This window comes from Miniopterus schreibersii, assembly GCF_964146895.1.
Source record: "Miniopterus schreibersii genome assembly, chromosome: 12".
NCBI classification, from domain to species: Eukaryota; Metazoa; Chordata; class Mammalia; order Chiroptera; family Miniopteridae; genus Miniopterus; species Miniopterus schreibersii.
Genome location: NC_138112.1, coordinates 3,585,750 through 3,608,850, shown reverse-complemented (window position 1 = coordinate 3,608,850; position 23,101 = coordinate 3,585,750). Strand labels below are relative to the sequence as shown.

General features: G+C 46.5%; 1 protein-coding gene across 1 annotated transcript; it reads right to left on the bottom strand.

The window, feature by feature from the left end:
• Positions 1–3,310: 3,310 nt before the first annotated feature.
• SMIM35 (small integral membrane protein 35) lies at positions 3,311–6,848 on the bottom strand (the record flags this gene model as incomplete). Its single annotated transcript, XM_081153652.1, has 4 exons — positions 3,311–3,410; positions 4,098–4,131; positions 5,124–5,240; positions 6,794–6,848. 4 exons carry the CDS (start codon positions 6,846–6,848, stop codon positions 3,311–3,313), a joined length of 306 nt encoding a protein of 101 aa, XP_081009778.1.
• Positions 6,849–23,101: the final 16,253 nt, after the last annotated feature.

Below are 23,101 nucleotides of genomic sequence, written 5' to 3'. Positions count from 1 at the left end.
CTTTTCCTCAGACCACCTGGGCATCGTTCTCTGGGAAGGCAGCCTCTGTGACCACACTGGGGTTTGTTCTCTACTCAGCAGGCATTTATTGAGCACCTCTTATGTGCTCCACTTCGAGCAATTACTAAAGCCTCTGGGACAGACCCTGCCTGCCGAGGGCTCGGCCTGGCTGGGGTGCAGTGCAAGTGGAGGAAACACGGCGACTACAGTTAGGATCAAAATGAGCAGAATCCAGCCTGGAGTCCTTGGAGAGCCATGGGGAAGGTGGGACTCAAGCCAACCGTGGGGGCTCAATGTGTTGGGGGGATGGGGGATGGCAGGCATTCCAGGCAAGAGAGCAGGCCTAGCAAAGGCACCGAAGAGGAACAGGGTGGCAGAGGGACTGGAACTGGCCAGCCCACAGCACTGCCGGCTCTCACGACTACTGCTTGGCTCCTGGGGCCAGTGGCATGAACAGAGCAGGAGGTTCTGCAGAGGCCCTGGCATGGCCATGGGTCCGACTGCCGAGATGGTGCCCAGCCCAACCACACCTGTAGCCCGATTTCCGGGCATCAGCTCCCTGATCATCCCTGAATGAGCTGGAATGGGCCTCAACAGAAGCCTGTAAAATCCTAGAGTGGGGCCTGGGGCTGAAGGGTGAAGAAAGCCAGCAGGACTGTGGAAGTCAGGAGAATGAGGTGGGGGCGGGGGGACAGGGAACACGTCAGGGGACCCTAAAAGAGGAAGCAGCCCAGTCTCAGTTCCGCTCCCAAGGGCGGGAAATACCCTCCATCTTCCCGGCCCTCAGCAGCTGTCCCTGTCCCTTTACCTCAAGTCACCAACCCTGGGGCAGGACCACAGGGGCCCTGAGCCCTCAGTCCACGTTCACATTTCCCCAAGGCTGAGTCCTGGGCACTCCCAGGAGCCTGGAGCAGCCCTACATGGGTCCAGGCTCTGGGTCCTGCTGAGCGGGGCATAGTGAGCGTTCACTGAAGCTGGACACTCCGTGGTTAAGGAATGGGACCCAGCCCTCAGCTGAAATCCCAGGAAGGATGCCAAAGCCAGCTATCTCTCCTCTCCTCTCCCACTGGGCCTTCAAGGAAGGGAGGGATCCAAAGCCAATGGGGCTCTGCTCCACCCCCACCTACTCAGGGATAGAAGAGCTGGGGCCCAGTTGAAGCCTCCAAACCCAGAGATTGGGTTGAGTCGGGGCCTGGCGACGAGAGGAGAATGGCCCCCAGACCCTGGCCGGAAGCAAGGGGGTAGCAGCTAAGTCACTTCTCCTTTCTTCCTTGCTATACAATCTTCTAGAAACCAAAGCAAGAAAGAAACCAGGCCTCAGGAAAGAGAGAACAGGAAGACAAATATAATGACTTCTCCCCTCCTCGCCCAGCCCTGTCCTAGGCTCCTGCATCTTACTGGCCTTTTCTTGGGACATGGGCAGGAGGCCAGTGGCTAGAAGTTCTAACCACAGGTGGCCTTGCTCTGCTCACAGCTGCCCAGGAACTCAGTTTCCCTGGATTGAACAACTCTGCATAAGAAGGAACCAGCTAAGATGTCAGCCCAGTGGACTGACAAGGCCCACAAGAAGTTGACTCACAGGGCAAGTGCTCTGTTGCCCACCAAGCTGCACTTGGTCCTTGATTTCCCTTGTGCATCATCTGGATTTTATGTCTAGCCTGGGTTCCTCTCCCCGCTTCCACCATTTCTGGTCTAACTTCCCCATCTCAGGGCAGGCCGTGCACAGGAAATGCAGACACAGGAGACAGAGCTCTCCCCACCCCCATGCCCACCCTTGCAGGAGTCTAAAAACAGGAACATGTTTGGGATTGTTCTCAGCATGACCCTCAAGATTTGGGGGGAGGCACTGAGGCTGGTCAACAGCAGGGACAACAGAGCCAGGTGGTGGACAATGTCTGGAATCACCTCCACTCCCATATGACTTTGCCTATTGAAAGTAGGACTGGTTTTCCAGCCCCTGGTGTCAGCCCTGCAAAGGGAAGTGATCAGGGACACCCAGGTAGAGCTCCCCTCTGGAGTCTCCAGGCCCTGCCCACACTGGGCTGAGCTCAGAGGGCTTTGCTTTCCAGGACACTTAGAGCTCTTCCCACAGGCTCCCAGGCCTCCCGGGAACCAGTCCTTCCTCCGTAGGGAGTGGCTGCCTCTTTTACTTCTGTAAGAAAGCCTCTGCTACTCTGTCAGACTGTCCCCAGACTCTGCTGGATCTCTCATCCCACAGGTGGGTGGTGTGCCCAGAGACGACGTCGTTGTCCACAATAAGGGGCCAGGCCAGGCCTTGAAGACCAAGGGAGATGAAGGCAGTCCAGGGGAGCCCGGGAGGGGCAGGTGCTGAGCCAGGAGCCTCCCTCTGCAGAGAAGAAAAGGGAATGACAAAGAGAAGCTTGGCAAGGATTCCTCTGTCTGTACCATCATATTTGGCTCAGTTTCTCCTGAGCAAGAGACAGTGACAGAGGGAGGGGCACCTGCAGAAGGTGAGTGTGGTGTTCTTTGGGGAGAAGATGAGAGCGAAACTGAGGGTTCTTGAGGGACTGCTGGAGAGAGAGAAGGTGTTTGGACTGGGAAGGAGCAACTGGGATGTGGAGAAGGGATGGGCTTGAAGGCACGGCGAGGGAAGGTGCCACCAAAGGATCAGCTGGCCGTAAAGCTGGCCCGTGGCCCCTGAGCTTAGAAAGTTCAGAAATGAAGTTCTAGAATGATGCTCCTTGGAGCGGGTCGCCATCTGGAACCCTAATCTTAGAACAAAAGGTTGAGACTTAAAGCTCTATTCTAGAAGCTTCCATCTGATTAGAAACAGTCTGGCTCAGTTGGCTGAGCATCGTCCCAGGCACCAGGAGGTCACTGGCTTGATTCCCCGTCAGGGCACACGCCCAGGTTGGGGCTCGATCCCCAGCAGGGGACGCGTGCAGGAGGCAGCCGGTCAATGTTTCTCTCTCATTTATATTTCTATCTCTTTCTCCCTCTCCCTTCCTCTCTCTGGAATCAATAAAAACATACTAAAAAAAAAGTAGAACCTCCCCAGGAAAGAAAGGCAGGACATGAATTAGGTGGATGAGTGCAAAAGAAACAGCCAGTGCTGGCAGGAGGTGGGGGCGGCATGACCCCGAGCCGTGTCTGAGATCATCTCCTGCAGCACCCACGCCCCAGAAGGCGAGCATGAATGAAACGATCTCTTTGGGTTCTAAGCAGTCCTCGGTGCTAGGCTTGGGTGCCTGGGCTGTCTGGGAGCCTTACTGGGATATCAGACTCACCCAGGAGCTCACCAACCTTCCACTCACCTCCCGTGGGCTCCAGAAGGCTGATGCTTCCCCCATCAGACTAGCCTATTGGAGAACTTCATGTAGCCACCATGTGGACAGCTGATGTGGCCACTGATGGTAAAGGGCGGACCCATCTCCAGCTCCCTCAAGTTCCTGAGAAAGAAGACCCAATTATGCTATCGGGGTTGAGAACCCAGCTTGTCTCTGGACCAGAACATGGGAAGAACTTCCTGGCAGTGACTCACGGACTCACTTCCAGAATAGGAGCTACCCCATCTCTCAGAATAAGAGGAGGAGCAGCGGCCCTGTGGCAGAGATGTCCAGGTGACCTACCCCAGGAGGATTTCCTGACTCCTGCTCCCTGAATCCCGATTGTCTTCATTCGCTCCTCTCTTTCAACACCATATTATGCCTGAGATTATATTATTTGCAATCAGGCCTAGACAGTGAAATGCCTGAAGATAGAGACTGTGCTTAATTATCTTAGTACCCATAGAAACTAATACCACACTACCTGCCACAATAGATCCTTCCTGAATAAGTGATGAGTAGATGAATGAGTGAGTGAATGAGTGAATGAATGGCCCCTGCCTGGGGGTGAATGTTAAGAGGATCACTGTCATCAGGGTCTTACTCGATCTTGTGATCTTGTCCATGCTCAAGCTTTTATTCACGGACCTTTCTCAATGGGCCCTGGCGCCTTCCTGTTCTCTTGTTTGTCTGGGGGTAGGGAGGAGACAGGGAAAGGAAGCAGCAAGTTTTGGCTCCACATTTGATTCTTTCTCAAGCATACTAACCTCCCACTCCCACCTCACCCAGATCTGCCCTGAATCTACTCACCGGATTTGGTACAAGTTGAAGACAAAATTAGGCCCTAGGAAGACAATCCAAAAAGAGAGTGTTAGTATGCCCAGGGAAAGCTGCCCTTCAGCCCTCTAGGAGCATCTGGTGCTCCCTCACCCCTGTCTGGGAGGAGCGGAGTGGCTGGTCTGGGCCTTGGGATGCTGCCGGAGGATCCCAAGTTCCTGCAGTTTCTGCTTCCTGCCCCCTCCCCCATCTTCCAGACTAAATCACCAACTTTTGGGGGGCAGACCCTGCCACTGGGAATCCCTCTACTAAGGGTACTGATTACCCTGGGAAGGAAGCAGCCCTAGCTTGGAGCCTAAAGAAACAGACCTTTGCTGAGTCCAGACCCCACCACTTTCCAACGCTGACTTTAGCCTCAAATGGAGACTAAGAATTTCACCCTTGCATGGAATTTTAAAGAAGATCATATTAGGAAAATGTGCATTGGCACATAGTAGGTGTTCAACAAACATTCATGGAAGCTGTTGAAGTTAACTGCCAATCTGGGAAGTGTTCACTGCCGCTCGGCATCCAGCATGCCCTCCAGCCCTCCTGGTCCCTGGGAAGTGCAGGTGTGTGTCCGAGCTGGGAGACCACACCAAATTCTCTGAGACTCCCAGGGAAGCTGAAGCTGAAGCAAGCCTAGGAGGCCCACGAGCAGGGGAAGAGGTGTGCAAGGAGCCACATGGGGGCACCTGGAACTTGGCCTGTCTAGCCTGTTGCCTATGGCCTCAGGCCCACGCAGGCCTCGGGGATGGACTGCTGTGGGCTCTGAGAGACAGGGGAAACTGGCTGCTTGCTGGGGTGAGAGGAGCCCCCACTCCCTTGATAAAGGCCCCAGCACCCCACCCCCACCACCTCAAGTGAGCAGCCACCCACTCAAGTCTTCAACCACGGCAACCACCACAGGAAACAGGTTTGCATGACTCCATGCTGAAAAGTCTGCAGCCCCACCCAGTCCCAGCTGCTGCAGGAGAGGAGGGTGGTAGAGGGGAGCTGCCCAGTCCAGTGCTCACTCACCCTCCCAGCAGTACCCATGCTGGTACCACTTGGCTAGGCTGTAGCCCAGGATGGACACAAGCAGCAGCGAGAGCCCCACACCGAGGATCAGGCCCAGGGTGCCGATGGAGTCCTCCCCTGCAAAGAGACACGGCACCCTTCACCCGGCTGCCCGAGCAGTCTCACGGCCCTGCACCAACTGGCCCATGCCATTTCCACTGTCAGATCCTCTCTCCATACTGCCAGCAAATGACTCTCTCCTACGAATCGTGACCTGAGCTCGCTAATTTGGCTAAGCCATTCTAAGATGTGAATGCCAGGTACCTGATTTTTTAGAGTTAGCTTGTTTATCCAAAGCTCTCGTCCTCAGACAGTAGAAATAGCTGGGAGCTGAGGGGCCTTCCCAAAGCCGCAGGCCTTCCACTCGCTGGAAAAGGCGCTGCTGGGGGAGGGTCCAGGAGGTCTCCCCTCAGCACCCAGCCCGCTGGTCAGGAAGGGCAGCCTGGAGGCCCGAGGGCAGCAACCTGGGCATCCTGGGTGCCCTCCCCACAGAGCCACAGAGCCCAGCGGCTCTGCTTGCTGCTCACACTCACCTTCTTCCCTTTTTGTGGTAAGAGCTTCTAGCTAAATTTGTATTTTATTTGTAAAGCCAAACCAAAGAGACAGAGAGGAGGACGGGCGGGAGGGTGTTCGGCGAAATGCAGTGGGCTTGAAGCAGCAGCAGGGCGGGAAGCCAGTTTTAAAGGAAAGGCTGGCATGGGTGTGCCATGGAGACCAAGCACCCCCTCAGGCAGGGGAGGGCGAGAGTGCCAGCCCGCTCCAGCAGGCCATGGTCCTGGGGGGCTCCCGGGCTTGCCGAGAGCCCAGGAGGCGCAGAAGGCTTGCATCCGAACTCAGGTCCACCATTTGCAAAATGTGGGACCCGAGCAAGTCCCTTTCCCTCGCCAGACTTCAATGAGCTCTCACGGAAAATAAGCACAGCAATAAATAAACAGAGTCGGCATGGCGGGCGGTGGAGACGCCATACACGGAGCTCCTAGGAGGGGACTGGCACCACTGAACGCTTGATAGGCGTTAATGACATCGCTGCTGTTAATATATTATCAGATGGTGCAGCTGCAGTTTTAAAATATTTTACAACCCCCTGCAAAGCCTTTCTCTCTCCCTCGCCCCTCCCCCGCTTCCCATTAACGAGCCAGATTAGTCTACACAGCAAAGAAAAGGTGACATCAAAATGCAGCGGGAAGAGGTCTCTCCTTGGTTTAGATTTCAAAAGCCCGACCCTGGAGAAAGGGGGAAGGTTCTCGGCACAGACAAGTAAGCAAAGCAAGCCCCCCTCCTGGCCGCCCTGGGAAACAGCCCCAGCCTGGGGAGGGGAGGGAGAAAGATCGAGGAAGAAACAGCTCTTGGAGAACATGGAAAAGATGCCAATGGGTCGCAGAGAGAAAGCCCTCATCCCCCAATCCAAAGCCGATCCCCGGGAAGCAGCAGGATTCCCAGAGAGAGCTGTGGGGTCCGAGAGCTGGCCTGAGCCCAGAAAGACAAGAGCCGGCAGGAAAAGCTGCGTGGAGCCCCGTGGAGACAGCCTCAGACAGCTCTGAAGAGTGGCTGTGCCCCGTCACGCACGAGAGCAACCGAATGGTTTTTGTGTCCCCAAAGAAGCAGGGAAGTAACAGAGAGGCCCTCCAGACCTGGAGGGGTCACACAGCTGGGGTCCAGGCACACGGCCGCCCAGGTGATGGCCATCGCCGGGGCTGCACCATGGGCACCAGTGTGAGAAGATGGCATCAGGGATCAGGCACCACTCCCCCACTCCTTAAGTCCCCAAGAAGAGTGGGGGAGCAGGGATCCCCAAAGTCACTAATGGTATCTTCTCTGTGCTCAACATGGTTCTAGACACTTGTATTACGGCAACAAATAAACTACAAAAACCCCTTCCCCGTGGAGATATATTCCAGTGGAGGGAGACAGACAAAAGCAAAATAAATTAAATAGTATATTGGAAGGTGACACATGCTAGGGAGAAAGAAATAAAGCAGAGAGAGAGAGACAGGAAGCCTGGTGGGGATGAGGGTACAGTTTTAAATAAAGCAGTCAGGGGAGGCCTCGTGAAGAGTGTGACCGAGGAGGGAAAGGCCCTGAAGGAGGGGAGAGAAAGAGCACACCACGGGGACAGCTACAGCAAGATGTTCCAGGCGGGGAGCAGCAGGTACAGCTGAGGCAGGAGCGTGCCAAAGGTTCCGAAAGCACCCAGAGCCCTGAGTGCTGAGAAGGGCAGGGTGAGGCCAGCAGCCAGCGAGGGGGCAGGTGCCAGCGAGGGGGCAGGTGCCAGCGAGGGGGGCAGGTGCCAGCGAGGGGGCAGGTGCCAGCGAGGGGGGCAGGTGCCAGCAAATGTGGTGCTTGAAGGCAATGAGGGGAGTTTCGTTTTTCCTCTGAGCAAGGCGCAGAGTCAGGAGAGGAACTTGAACAGAGGAGTAACATGAGCCGATGTCTTAAGAGAATGCTCTGCCTGGCCACTGGGGTGAGAACGGACTCGGCAGGAGACGAGGATGAAGCAGGGAGACCGCTCAGGAGGCTACTGCAAAAATCCAAGCAAGAGATGATCATTGGAGGAAAGTAGTACAAAAAACTTAGAGGCCAGAGTCAGAGGGAGGTGATGCGAGTGGGTAAGACAGAGTGTGAGGGTGAGCCAAGGCTCATGTCCTCCAGAGCTTGGGGCAGTGGCCCAGCAGTGGGGGGCAGGTGACCCAGCCTTGCCGTTGGTGGAAGCTGGGCTTTCGAAGGGTTTCGTCAAAAAAAAGTCTCTTTGGGAGGGAGTAGGAAGCACAGCAAGGAAGCACCAGCTGGGAATCGGGCCTCGGGTGGGTGGCGAGGGGAGGCGCCATCCAGGGAGGCACGCATCCACACCACCCAAATGCAGCTTCAGATCACTAAGACACCGTGTGAAATGAGGCTCTTCAGAACGGAAGTTGTTTTGTGCCGCTCGTAGCTGTTACTTGACCTGGGAGGAGTCATTTATCTCAGCCTCGACTGTGGCCTTTTATTAGTCCTGATCCCATGAGGAACCGTGGGGCTCTGGGGGAGAGACGCAGAAAGGCCGCCTTTCCCTCCTTGCTTTCCTACCTCCCCTGAGTCATGCGGATCGGCCCAGCTTTGCTAACAGGCAGAGTCAGTGTGTGTTAAGAGGCCATAGCCGTGGTCCTCTGGTCTGCTTCCAACTTGCAGGTGTCTAGAGCAGGAAGGACCCCGTCCAGCCATCGTCCCCTCCTCACCCATGCTCACGCACTCTCATTAGGGCAGTTCCCCGCCCTTGCAGGCCAGAGTGTGATGCGATTCAGGATGTAGACTTGGGCTAAGAGGAGAAAAAAAATGCCGAGAGTCTTCAACCCTGGTCACTGCAGTAGCCAACATTACAAGACAGGTCCGAGGGGACTTGAGACACAGACCTATGAAATAATGTTACTTATCTTTCGGTAGCATTTGTCTGTTGTGGCTTTATGTATAAATTCCCCGGGGATGTTGTGTAGTCTAAGGGAAGATTTCAGTGTTCTTGAGTCTGGCCAAAGTACCATCTTCATTCCATTAAACATTCCATTTCACAAATAAGCTTACTTGTCCTCATAAAAAAAATTAACCTAAGAGACCCATATTTTTAGTTTGTAAAGTAGAAAATTGGCATAAATTTTACATAGAATGGTACAGAAGAAAGAGGAGAAGGTGACACAGGAAAGAAGAGTCTGAGAACAAAGTGGGGTCAAGAGGTGAGTCAGGAGAGTGGGGACCGAGAAGGAAAAGAGAGAACTGAGAGAAGGAGAAAAAATTTGTAGAGAGGTAGTTCAGGTGAAAATAGTAGTTTCCCTTTTTGAAAATAAAGTCAAGATGCAAGAGAATAGAGTCAAACAGTCAATGTGTCAGAAAAACAGAGTGTCTGGGCTTAGCTGCCCCAATGAGTGGCGCAGCAACCACACAGAGCACAGCGTAAGTGAGTAAACAGAACCAATGGAAAACAGGGACAAGAGCCTGGCGGCGTGGCTCGGTTGGCTGGGCATTGTCCCGTGCTCTAAAAGGCTGCCACTTCCAGGGGTTTGGGCTCGGTCTCTGTGGGGGGCGTGCAGGAGGCAGACAAGTGATGTTCCTCTCTCATCAATGTGTCTGTCTCTCCCTCTCCCTTCCTCTCTCTCTCAAATCAATGAAAAAATATTTTTTTTAAGAAAGGGACAAAGATCCCAGCCTAAAACAAAACACTACTTAAGAAATAGAAGGAGGGAGATTCCAGTCAATGTGGCAGTGTAGGTAAGCGCAGTGCTTGCCTCCTCCCACAACCACATCAGAATTACAGCTAAACCTGAGAACAACCATGGATGAGAACTGCCTGAAACTTAGGTGAACAGAAGTCCTACAACTAAGGATATGAAGAAGAAGGCACATCAAGGCTGGTAGGAGGGGTGGAGACACAAAATGGCGGGTCTGTTGGGAGCTGGTGAAGTGTCTGGACATGGTCCATGCTACCTGAGGGTCTGGAGTCAGGGACTCGACCCTCCCCACAATGACCCTTGATATTGAGAGCCCGCTACGTGTCTGGACATGGTCCACGTAGCCTGAGGCTCTGGAGCCAAGGACTCAACCCTCCCCAAAAGTTCCTATTAGAAGCCGAGATAAAGATAGTTACCAAGGTCTGAGCTCATGCAGGTGGCAGAGTGTTTACTCTGAAAGAGCATTCAAACGGCCTTGTAGGAATGTGGGGAGGGGTGCTATTCAGCAAAATCAACAGTGCCTGTATATATTGAGCTGGAAAAATAAACTCGGGGCTGGCAGCTGGCAGCAGTCACGAGCTGCAGCCCTCCCGATCCCATCTTTTTTGTGTCTGTCTTTTCTTCATCCTCACCCCTTCCTCAGGACCATTCGACTCTGCCAGCGGGCTCTGGCACAGGTCCCACACCCAAGAGTGGCAGATAAAAATCGGGAGGAATATCCCAGCTGTGGAGGTCCCCCTGAGGAGCAAGGGGCCCCAGCCCCAAACCAGGCCCCCCATCTCAGGGTTCCAGTGCTGGGAAGAGAAGTCCTCATAACTTCTGGCTGTAAAAACCAGCAGGGACTGAGGCTGAAGGAGACAGAGGCTGCTGGATTCCCAGGCGTTCCTCTTACAGGGCCTGAACACAGACTTGTCAGATTCACTCTCTCTGAGCTCCAGCACTGGGACAGCAGCTCAAAAGGCACCAGGGACATAGGGGGAGGAACAGAAGTGTCTGGCATCAGGGCAGGAGCTGGAGGGGCAGCTTTCTCGCAGACAGAGTGCTGGCAGAGGCCATATCTGAGTCTCCATGAATCTGGCTCACACTGTTTGCCCCACCCTGGTGATTCCCTGAGACCCTCCCCCACCAACTTGCAGGCTGATCCAGGCCATTTCTAGCGGCTCTTCCATACAAGCTATCTTGGCTCATGCTTCGTACTTTCCTAAAATCTCTCAAACAAGCAGCATCTGGCCTTGGTGTGTCCCATACCTCTCACTATATGGACCCAGGCCTAGTAATAGCTGAAGCCAGCCTTGGTTCACAGCTTGGCCTCTCTTCTGAGCCCAACACAAGTAGTACCCATCTGCATATCACTTTACAGCTCATGCCCAGTGGCCCAGAGCATGGCACATGTGGTAGCCGACCTTGGCCAGCACCTCCCTAGGAATCCCAGGGTCAGTGAATCCAGTGGACAGATTCAGACCACATTGAAGCACTACCCAACCACCTCCACAAGCAACACACTCAAGGGGTGGACTCAGTGGGCACCAGAGCCCTGCTGAAGTAAGTCCTGCTCTGTGGGGTCAGCTCCTGCACAGCTGATCCTTCAAAATGGTCACAGTCAGTCCTCAAAGTATCAGCCTAGGAGTATATCTCTCCCATTAATGTGCCAACAGCAATCAAAGCTCAACTACAACAGGAGGGTGTACACAGTCCACATGGGGGGGCACTTGGAGTGCCCAGCTTGGGTGACAGGAGAGACTGTGCCACTGGACCTTATAAAACACCTACCACGTTAGGCCACTCTACCAAGCCCAGGAGACATAGCAGCTCTACCTAACACATAGAAACAAACACAGGGAGGCAGCCAAAATGAGGAGACAAAGAAACATGTCCCAAATGGAAAAACAGAACAAAACTCCAGAAAAAGAGCTAAACAAAATGGAAACAGCTGTTGGCCAGATGCAGAGTTCAAAGCACTGCTTTTAAAAATGCTCAGTGAACTTAGGGAAAGAGTAGGTGAACTTGGTGAGAATTTCAGCAAAGAGGAAACATAAAAACAGAGATAAAAAACATAAAGACCCAGTAAGAAATGAAGAATACATTAACTGAAATGAAAACTACATTACAGGGAATCAACCGTGCAGTGGAAGAAGCAGAGGATCAGATCAGCTTTGGAAGATAAGGAATCAGAAAACACCCAACCAGAAGAGCAAAAAGAAAAAGAATCCAGAAAACATGAGGATAATGTAAGGAGCCTCTGGGACAGCTTCAAACAGACAAACATTCACATCGTGGGGGTGCCAGAGGAGAAAAGAGAGAGCAAGTAATTGAAACCCTGTGTAAAAAAATAATAATAATAATGACAGAAAATGTCCCTAACCTGGTGAAGGAAATAGACATACAAATCCAGAAAGCACAGGGTCCCAAACAAGAGGAACCCAAAGAAGCCCACACCAAGACACAACATAATTAAAATGCCAAAAGTTAAAGACAAAGAGAGAATCTTAAGAGCAGGAGAGTTTTCATAAGACTGTCTGCTGATTACTCAACAGAAACTTTGCAGGATAGAAGGAATTGGCAAGAAATATTCAAAGTGATGAAAAGCAAAGACCTACAGCCAAGATTACTCTACTCAGAAGAGCTATCACTTAGAATCAAAGGACATGTAAAGAGTTTCCCAGACAAGTAAAAGCTAACTGAGTTCACCACCACCAAACCAGTATCACGAGAAATGTTAAAGGGTCTTCTTTAAGAAGAAAAAAAGATAAAAAATATGAACAACAAAATGGCAATAAATATATATCTATCACAATTACTTTAAATGCAAATGGATTAAATGCTCTAATCAAAAGACATATGGCGGCTGAATGGATTAGAAAACAAGACCCTTACCTATGCTGCCTACAAGAGACTCACTTCGGATGGAAAGACACACACACTGAAAGTTAAAGGATGAAAAAAGATATTTCATGAAAATGGAAACAAACAAACAAAAGAGCTGGGGTAGCAATACTTACACCAGACAAAACAGACTTTAAAACAAAGGATGCCCGGCCAGGTGTGGCTCAGCGGTTGAGCGTCGACCTAGGATCCAGGCGATTGGGGTTCGATTCCTGGTCAGGGCACATGCCCAGGTTGCGGGCTCAATCAATGACTCTCTCATCATTGATGTTTCTATCTCTCTCTTCCCCTCTCCCTTCCTCTCTCTGAAAACAATAAAGATACATTTAAAAATAATAATAAAATGAATTCACTTTAAAAAAAATAAAAAATAAAACAAAGGCTATAGAACAAGAGACAAAGAAGGACTCACTTCTTTGTATATTCACTTCTGGTTATTTATCCAAAGAAATAAAAAGCACAAAATTGAAAAAAACATACATCCATATGTTTATCGCAGCATTATTTCCAATAGACAAGATATGAAAGTGCCCATCAATAGATGAGTGGATAAAGAAGTAGTATATATATGCAACGGGATATGACTCACCCATAAAAAAGGAAAGAAATCTTGCCATCTGCAACAACATGGGTGCACTTAGAGGGAAGTGTGCTGAGTGAAATAAGTCAAAGAGAGGAAGACAAATGCGGTATGATTTCACTTATATGAAGAATCTAAAAAACAAAATAAGCAGACTGTCAGAACAGAAACAGACTCATGGATACAGAGAACATTTTGAGGGTCACAAGATGGGAGGAGGGTTGAAGGGATCGGTGGAAACGGTGGAGGGAATAAGAAGCAGAAAGTGGCAGTTACAGAATAGTCACAGGGATGTAGAGTAGAGCACAGGGAACATAGCCAATAATATTGTAATAACTGTGTGATGTCATATGGGTACTAAACTTATGAGGGTAATTACTTAGTAAGTTATATAATGTGTAATCACTGGGCTGCACACCTGAAACTAATATAATATTGTATGTCAACTGTAATTTAAAACTAAAAAAATTATTTTTAAATATATCCGTAAATAAATAACACGACACATCACATAAACAAAATGAAGGATAAAAATCATATGATTATATCAATAAATGTAGAAAAAGCATTTTATAAAACCCAGCACCCATTTATGATAAAAACTCCCAGCAAAGTGAAGCTAGAGATAATATATCTCAACATAATAAAGGCCATATATGACAAATCCAGAGCTAACGTCATACTCAATGGGGAAAAATCTAAAAGTGTTTCTTTTAAGATCAGGAACAATACAGAGGTGTCCACTTTCACCACTTTTATTCAACATAGTACTGGAAGTCTTACCAATAGCAATCAGACAAGAAGAAGAAATGAAAGGCATCCAAATTGGAAAGAAAGAAGTAAAACTGTCATTATTTGCAGATGACATGATACTGTATATAGAGAACCCTAAAGATTCCGCCAAAAAACTACTAGAACTAATAAATGAATTCAGAAAAGTAGCAGGAAACAAAATAAATGTCCAGAAATAGTTTACATTTTTATACACCAATAATGAATTATCAGAAAGGAAAACTAAGAAAATAATCCCATTTACAATTGCATCAAAGATAATAAAATACCTAGGAATAAAAGACATGTATTTGGAAAATTATAAGACACTGAATAAAAAAATGGAAGATATAAATAAGTAGAACCATATACTGTGTTCATGGACCGGAAGAATTAACATCATTAAAATGTCCATAAGACCCAAAGCAATTGATAGATTCAATGCAATTCCTATCAAGTTACCAATGCGTATTTCACAGAACTAGAACAAATATTTTAAAAATTTATACGGAACCAAAACTGACCCCCAAATAGCCACAGCAATCTTGAGAAAGAAGAATAAAGTGGGAGAAATCATGCTATCTGATATTAAAATGTACTGCAAGGCCATAGTAATCGAAACAGCATGGTACTGGCATAAAAATAGACATAGATCAATGAGACAGAATAGAGAATCCAGAAATAAAACCATGCCTATATGGTCAATTAAGATTTGACAAAGGAAGCAAGAATATGGGGTGAAGACAGTCTATTCAATAAATAGTGTTGGGAAAATTAAACAGATACACACAAAAATATGGAACTAGACCACCTCCTTACATCACACACAAGAATAAACTCAAAATGGATTAAAGACTTAAATGTTAGACTCAAAACCATAAAACTCTTAGAAGAAAATAGGTAGTAAAATCTCGAACATTTCCCGTAGCAATATTTTTTGTGATATATCTCCTCAGGCAAGGGAAACAAAAAAAATAAAAAGGGACTACATCAAACTAAAAAGATTTTGCACAGCAAAGAAAACCATCAACAAAATGAAAAGACAACCAACCAAATGGGAGAACATATTCGCCAATGATACATCTGGTAAAGAGTTAATATCCAACATTTATAAAGAACTCATAGAACTCAACAGCCAAACACAAACTATCCAATTAAAAAGCTGGGCAAAGGACCTAAATAGACACTTCTCCAAAGAGGACATACAGATGGCCAATAGACATCATGAAAAAATGCTCAGCATCACTAAAGATTAGACAAATGCAAATCGAAACCACAGTAAGCTACCACCTCCCTCCTGTCAGAATGGCTTCTTACCATCAATAAGTCAAAAAACGACACGAGTTGGTGAGGCTGTGGAGAAAAGGGAGCACTTGTGCATTGTTGGTGGGAAGGCAGATTGGTGCAGCCACTATAGAAAATATGGAGGCTCCTAAAACATTTAAGTGGAACTTCCTTTTATGACCCAGCTATTCCAGTGCTGGGTATATATCCAAAGGAACCAAAAACACTAATTCAAAAGAGTATATGCACCCCTATGTTCATTGCACCATATTTATAATAGCAAGATATGGAAGCAACCCAAGTGCCCATCAATAGGTGAGTGGATTAGAAAGTTTGGGTACAGCCCCAGCCAGTTTGCTCAGTGGTTAGGGCATCCACTGGCAGACTGAAGGGTCCCGGGTTTGATTCTGGCCAAGGGTAAGCACCTCGGTTGCAAGCTCAATCCCCAGCCTGTGACCCAAGAGAGAGGCAACCAAGCGATGTCTCTCTCTCACATGGATGTTTCTCTCTCTCTCTCTCTCCCCCTTCCACTCTCTCTGAAAAGCGATGGAAAAAATATCCTCGGGTGAGGCTTAAAAAACGTCGTGGTACATATGGAACACTATTTACATACTGGGACACTGCTGGGCCATAAAAAGAATTAATCTTACCCTTCGTGACAGCATGGATGGACCTGGACAGCATCATACTAAGTGAAAATCGAGAAAAACAAGTGCCATATGATTTTTACTTATATATGGAAACTAAAGAACAATATAAATGAACAAACAAAACAGAAACAGATTCATAGATACAGAGAGCAGACCAATGGCTGCCCCTCAGGGGGCTGGATGAAAAGGTGAGGGGTTGAGAAGTGCTGATTGTCAGTTACAGAATAGTCACGGGGATGTAAAGTACAGCACAGGGAACATAGTCAATAATATTGTAGTAACTATGTGTGGTGCCAGGTGGGTGCTGGAAATACCAGAGGGAATACTTTAAAGTATATGATTGTCTAACCACTATGCTGTACACCTGAAACTAATACAAAATAACATGGAATGTACACTGTAATTGAAAAACTTTTTTAAATATTAAAAAAGGAAAATCTCTGAAAATTTGGTAAGAAAAGCAAAAATCTGTTGGTTTTGAACCAAGACCACTGCTTCTCTCTCAGCTCAGCAAGGGGGAGACTCAACTCCAGACTCCTACACCCAAGAACACAGGGCTCCCTCTCCCCACAGCAGCCAGTTGGGGATATTCTTCCCAGGAGAGACAGAGCTCTAGCGTCTCTCCCTCTGTTTCCAGCTACTTTCGCTGAAGCTGATTTCCACAGGAGGGAAGTCAAGAAGTGAAGACTTTCTCTTCTGCCCAGGTCCCTTCCATGGAACGGAGTCTCTACCTTGGGCATGGTGTGCTGAGAATATGGGGCCCAATTGCCCTTTACTTGCCTCATGAGGCAGTGGTCCTACACCAGAAGCAGCAAGCCAAGAGCAACTCAGGCTGCTCCCCTTGACACACACACACACACACACACACACACACCCCTACTGGTTACTCAGTGTCACTCTGAGAGAAATTTTCCATTGTCCCCATCCTTAGCACCAGAGCTCTTGCCCAGAGATTTTTTTTCCTGGGGGGAAAGCAGGATATAAAACAAATAGTTCATAATGTCTTCCCAAAGGAACTGACTTCCTTTGCAACAGAGCGTGGAAAAATTCAAACCTAATGCTTCCTGTCAGGACAGTGGAGGTTGTAGAGAAAAGCAAGTGGAGGGAGATTCATGGACTTAAGGGAGACACAGCCTAGACTGTAGGCTGCTAGAGAACCAGGGGATAACACAGCTGAGAGAAATCCACATGCGGTCAGAACAAAGAGTAAGCACAGACCATAGAAAATAGTCCTTCAACTGAGACAAAATTTGAATGACTTCATTTGTAGAGCAATGTATGCCCCAGAGCATTGTTGAAAATGATAGAGCAATCAGCCAGAAATTAGTGAAATTTAACAGCTGGGTGTGGTCAAGGAAAGCAAGAAGGAGAGTCTTAAGAATGCCACTGTCATCTTAAGGTCGCTGTGGGATACTCAAAGCTGCATCTCTCTGAGGAGCATCAGAGGCTGAACACTGGTGGGGAGGAAGAGACTTCACTAAAGCAACCCAGCCAATCACTAAAAAAAATAACAATAACAAGCCTGGAAGGGAAGAAACCAGGACCCAAAATTGCTAAATTGTCCGACAAAAATAAATATATGAGGCATGCAAAAAAATAGAAACATATAAACCATATACCAGCGGGGGGGGGGGGGGGGGGAAAGCAGGCAACATAAACTGTCTGTGAGAGCAACTAGATGTTATGTTTAACAGAACAGGACTTCAAAATTGCCATCGTGTGCTCAGAGAACTAAAGGAAAGCATGTTAAATAAGTAAAGAAAAAATATAATAACAAAGTTGCATTAAATAGAAACTATCAATAAAGCAATAGAAATTATTTTAAGGAAAGAATCAAATTGAAATCCTGGAGTTGAAAACTATAACTGAAATTAAAAGTTCTTTAGAAGGTCTCAACAATAGATTTGAACTTGCAGAAGAAAGAATTAAAGTACTTGAATCACTAGATCAATGGGGATTATGCAAACAAAACATATAGAGTAAAAAACATAATGAAGAAAAGTGAATTAAGCCCAGAGAATTGTGAGACATCATAACATGCACCAAAACAGGTGCCATTAGAGCACCAAAATTAAAGGAGAGAGAGAAAGGAGCAGAGAAAAAAATTTAATGGCAGAAATCTTCCCAAATTTATAGAAAAATAACCTACAAACCCAGGAAGCTTAATGAACTCCAGATTTTATAAACACAAAGAGATCAAAAAACAGACAAATCATAGTAAAAAATGCCAAAAATCAAATACAAGGAGGTAAGAGATCAAAGGTGGCAGTGGACTGAGTGGAAGCTACACTGACACTCTCCTGGGACCAAACTGGAATTACAACTAAAATATAGAAAAACCATCCTGTATAATCAACTGCAACTGAAGACGAGCTGGAGAGCACCCTCATGACCAAGGAGGAAAAGCAGAGACCACAGAGACGAGTAGGAAGAGCGGAGGCGAGAGGGCTGGCTGGGCTCCCACAGGCAGCAGCTGAAGGTCTGGAGGGAGATCTCAGCTGTGGGGGTTCCCACTGAGGACTCTGAGGCCTAAACCCCAGCTGGGCTTCCCAGCCCAGAGACCAGAACTGAGAAAGGTGCCCACATAACATCTGGCTGTCTGTCTCCCAGGGAGAAATAGCTGGAAATGCAGGCACCCTCTTAAAGAGCCAAAGCACAAAGTTTCATGTGCAGCCACTCACCTTGGGCTCTGGTAGAAGGAGGGAAGACTGGACTGGAGCTGTGTGAGGAGAATCTAGGGTTGTGGGCTCTGGAGAGAGAGCTCAGAGGGCACCCCTCTGGATTCCAGTGCTGAGTCATTCCCCCAGACTGCAGAGGCAGACATTTACTTTCCAAACAGCTTCTGCCTGAGGGAGAAGCAATTGCCCCACCCTGCTGGAAAACCTCTCACCCTACCCCATGGAGTTTCTACAGCCTGAGGCTCATTAAGAGAATCAGATTAATCAGCCTGCAGGCAGAGGCAGACCTCAGAGTGCCTACCGTCTTTGCCTGACCTGCTTCTGGACCCAGGCCTTGGAAAAGCAGACTTTGGTGTACATCTTGGTCCTCTTCAAATGCACCCAGACCCAACAGAAGGGACCTCAAGCTGTAGGTTGTTGATAGCTCCAAACAAGGTACTCAAGGCCGGTCACAAACAGCATCTGGCATTGCCTGCACCAGAGACCTTCCAAAAAGACTGAGAGTCCTAGCACATCTACCTAATACACAGAAACAAACCCAAATAGGCAGCAAAAATGGGGAGACAAAAAAACAAGCCCCAAATGAAAGAACAAGAGAGGTCTCAAAAAAAAAGAGCTAAATGAAATGGCAATAAGCAATCTATCAGATACAGAGTTAAGAATACTGATTGTAAGGATGCTCAACGGCAAGAAAAAACTATATGGGAATTAAGACGGAAATTAAGAATGACATAGCAGAATAAAGAATACATTGGAAGGAATAAACAACAGAGTAGAGGAAGCTGAGGATCAGATCAGCGAATTAGAAGACAGGGTAGAAAAAAATCACTCAATACATAGAAACTAACACAAAGAGGCAGCAAAAATGGGGAGACAAAAACAGGCTCCAAATGAAAGAAGAGGAAGAATCTCCAGAAAATAGAGCTAAATGAAATGGGGGCAAGCAATCTATCAGACACACAGTTCAAAGTAATGGTTATGAGGATGCTCGAGAAACTTCGTGAGAACAACAGCATGAAAAAAGTAACAGAAACCATGAAAAAGAACCAGTTGGGAATGAAGAACACCAAATGTGACATCAAGGATAAACTGGAAGGAATAAAAAGTAGGTAGGATAAAGCAGAGCATCAATCAGAGATTTGGAAGACAAGGCAGGAAAAACAATCCAATCAGAGCAGCAAAAAGAAAAAATAATTAAAAAGAGATGAGTGGGTAAAACAGCAGTGGTACACTTACACAGTGGAATACTACATGACCATGAAAATGAACAAAATCTTACCTTTTGCAACAGCATGGCTGACCTGGAAATTATTATGCTAAGTGAAATAAGCCAGTCAGAGAAAGACAAAAACCATATGATCTCACTTATATGTGGAATCTAATAAACAAAATAAACTGATGAACAAAATAAAGAGGTATGGAACAGACTGACAGCTATCAGAGGGGAGGGGAGAGGGGGGACTGGATGAAAGAGGGTGAAGGGATTGGCCAAAGGTCCTACATGCATGACCCATGGACACAAACAACAGTGTGGTAAAGGCCAGGGGAGGGGGCAGGGGCTGGGGGGAGGGGGCAAGAGGGTAGGTGCAGGGGAATGGGGACATCTGTAATAGTACCAATGATAAAAATAAAGAAAAAATTACAGACAAATATCTCTTATGGATATGGACACAAATATCCTCTGCAAAATACTGGCAAATATAAACCAGCAGCATATATAAGCAGTTATATACCAGGTCCAAGTAAGATTTATTTCAGGAATGCAAAACTGTTTCAGCATCCAAAAATCAATTAAGATAATATACCATATCAACAGAATAAAAAATAAAAATCACACCTTTATCTCAATAGATGCAGAAAAAGCATTTGACAAAATTTAACACCTCATGATTAAAAAAATTAAAAAACCTCAACAAACTAGGAATAGAAGAGAACTTTTTCAAATTTGGTAAAGGAGCGCTGAGAGAAACCCACCACTAACACCAGACTTAATGGTAAAAAGACTGATTTCCTTCCTCCTAAGATCAGAAACAAAACAAAGGTGTCCATTCTTACCAGTTCTATGCAACACTGTACAGAGGTTTTAGCCAAGGCAATTGGGCAACAAAAAATAAATAAAAGGTATCCACATTAGAAAAAAAGAAATGAAACTATCTTTATTCATAGATGACATCGTCTTATACAGGGTGTCCCTAAAAAATGTATGTACACTTTAACAGCTAATATCTCAATTTTGAAAATTTAATGTATTTTAATAAAGACTGCCTTTATAATTATTCAAAGTGTGTATATACATTTTGAGGGACAACCTATAAATTAAAAAATCCTAAGAAATCTACTAAAAAACTATTAGAACTGATAAACAAGCTCAGCAAGTTTGCAGAATGCAAGCTTTATAACAAAACTGTTGTATTTTTATACACTTGCAATGAACAATCCAAAAATGAAATTAAGAAAACATTCTAAGTTAAATTAAGTCAGAGAAAGACAAATACCATATGATTTCACTTATGTAGAATCAAAAGAAAAAAAAAAAATAGAAAGAGGCTCATAGATACACAGAACAGATGGTTGCCAGAGGCGAGGGAAGTTGGGGAGCTGTGTAAAAAGGTGAAGAGATTAAGAAGTTCAAATTGGTAGTTACAGAATAGTTACAGGAATGTAAATTACAGCAGAGGGAATATAGTCAATTATATTGTAATAATTATGTATGAGGCCAGGCAACTACTTGAGATATCGGGGGGACCACTTTCTAAAGTATATAATTGTCTAACCACTATGCTGTACACCTGAAACTAATATAGAATAATATTGAATGCAAACTGTTACTGAAAAAATTTTTAAAAACAAAATATTCATTCACAGTAGCATTAAAAAGAATAAAATACTGCCGTGCCAGCGTGGCTCAGATGGGCATCCTCCCATGCACCAGGACGTTGCCGGTTCGATTCCGGGTCAAGGGCACGTGCCTGGGTGGTGGGCTTGATCCCCTGTAGGGGGCAGCCACTTGATATTGCACTCTCACATGGATGTTTCTCTCTCTCTCCCTCTCCCTTCCTCTCTCTCTAAAAATCAATATGCTATTTAAAAAAAAAAAAAGAATAAAATACTTAGGAATAAATTTAACAAAGTAAGTATAAAACTTATACTCTAAATATTACAAGTCATTGTTGAGAAAAATAAAGAAGATGTAAATAGATGGGGAAACATTCCATGTTTATGGATCAGAAAACTTAACTGTTAAGATGGCAATACTCCCCAAAACTGATCTACAGATTTCAAAATCCCAGATGACCTCCTTGTAGAAACTGACAAGCTGATTCTAAAATTCACATGAAACTGTAAGTGTCCAAAATAGTTAAAACAGTCCTGAAAAAGAAAAAGAAAAGTAGGAGAACCCACACTTCCCAATTTCAAAACTTACTACAACACAACTGTAATTAAGACAGTGTGGTCCTGCATATGTTACCTATAAACATATAGGTGACTGAAATAGAATTGAGACTCCAAAAGTAAACCCATACACCTATAGTCAACTTTTACAAGATGTCAAGACTATTTGATGGGGAAAGAATGGTCTTTTAAATAAATGATACTAACCCAGCCGGGCGTGGCTCAGCGGTTGAGCGTCCACCTAGGATCTGGGCGATCGGGGCTCGATTCCTGGTCAGGGCACATGCCCGGGTTGCAGGCTCGATCTCTAGTCTACGGGCGTGCAGGAGGCAGCCGATCAATGATTCTCTCATCACTGATGTTTCTATCTCTCTCTCTCCCTCTCCCTTCCTCTCTCTGAAATCGATAAAGATATATTTTAAAAAATAAATGATACTGAAACAACTGGATAGCCACATGCAAAAGAATTCAGTTGAACACTTACCTCACACTATATACAAAAATTAACTCAAAATGAGGCAAAGACCTAAATGTAAGAGGTACAAGTCTAAAAGTCTTCGAACAAAATATAGGAGTAAATCTTCATGACCTTGGATTTGGCAAAGAATTCTTAAGTGAGATGCCCAAAGGATGAGCGATGAAAGAATAGACAAACTGAAATTCATCAAAATTCAAAACTTTCGTGCTTCAAAAGATACCATCAATAAAGTGAGATTTTTCCACAGAATGGGAGAAAATAATTGCAAATCATGTATCTGATAAGGGACTTGTATCCAAAACATATAAAGAATTCTTACAACTCAATAATAAAAAGACAAATAAACCAACGTTTAAATGAGCAAAGGATCTGAATAGATATTTCTATCAGGAAGTTATACATATGGCCAATAAGCACATGAAAAGATATTCTCAACATCCTTAGTCATCAGCAAGATGCAAGTCAAAACTCCAGTGAGCCACCGCTGACAGCCCCTGGGACTGGGGGCTAAGGCAGACGGGGCGCGTGGCGAGGCCCCCGCGCTGCTGCTGAGAACGAAAGGGACGCAGCTGCTTTGGAAGAGAATCTGGCAGGTCCTCGGACATAGTTATCATATAGCTCAGCAGTTCCACTCCTAAGTACACAAGCAAAAGGAACAAAAACGCTTGCCCACACAAAGCCTGGTACACAAATGTTTATAGCAGGTTTGTGCATAGAAGCCGAAAGGTAGGGACAGACCAAACACCCATCAACAGACAGGTGGGTAGAAAAATGCGGGGCAGCCGACGGTGGAATGTTATTTGGCCGTAAAAAGGAGCGGAGTGCTGATCCACGCTGCAGCTTGGACGAACCTGGGAAACGTGCTGCGGGAAAGAGGTCGATCACCAAGGCCACGCGTTATGCGGGCCCATTCATAAGAAAATCTTGAGCAGGAGAATATCCAGAAATAGAAAGTAGATTATTGGCCCGGCCGGGCGTGGCTCAGCGGTTGAGCGTCGACCTAGGATCCAGGCGATCAGGGTTCGATTC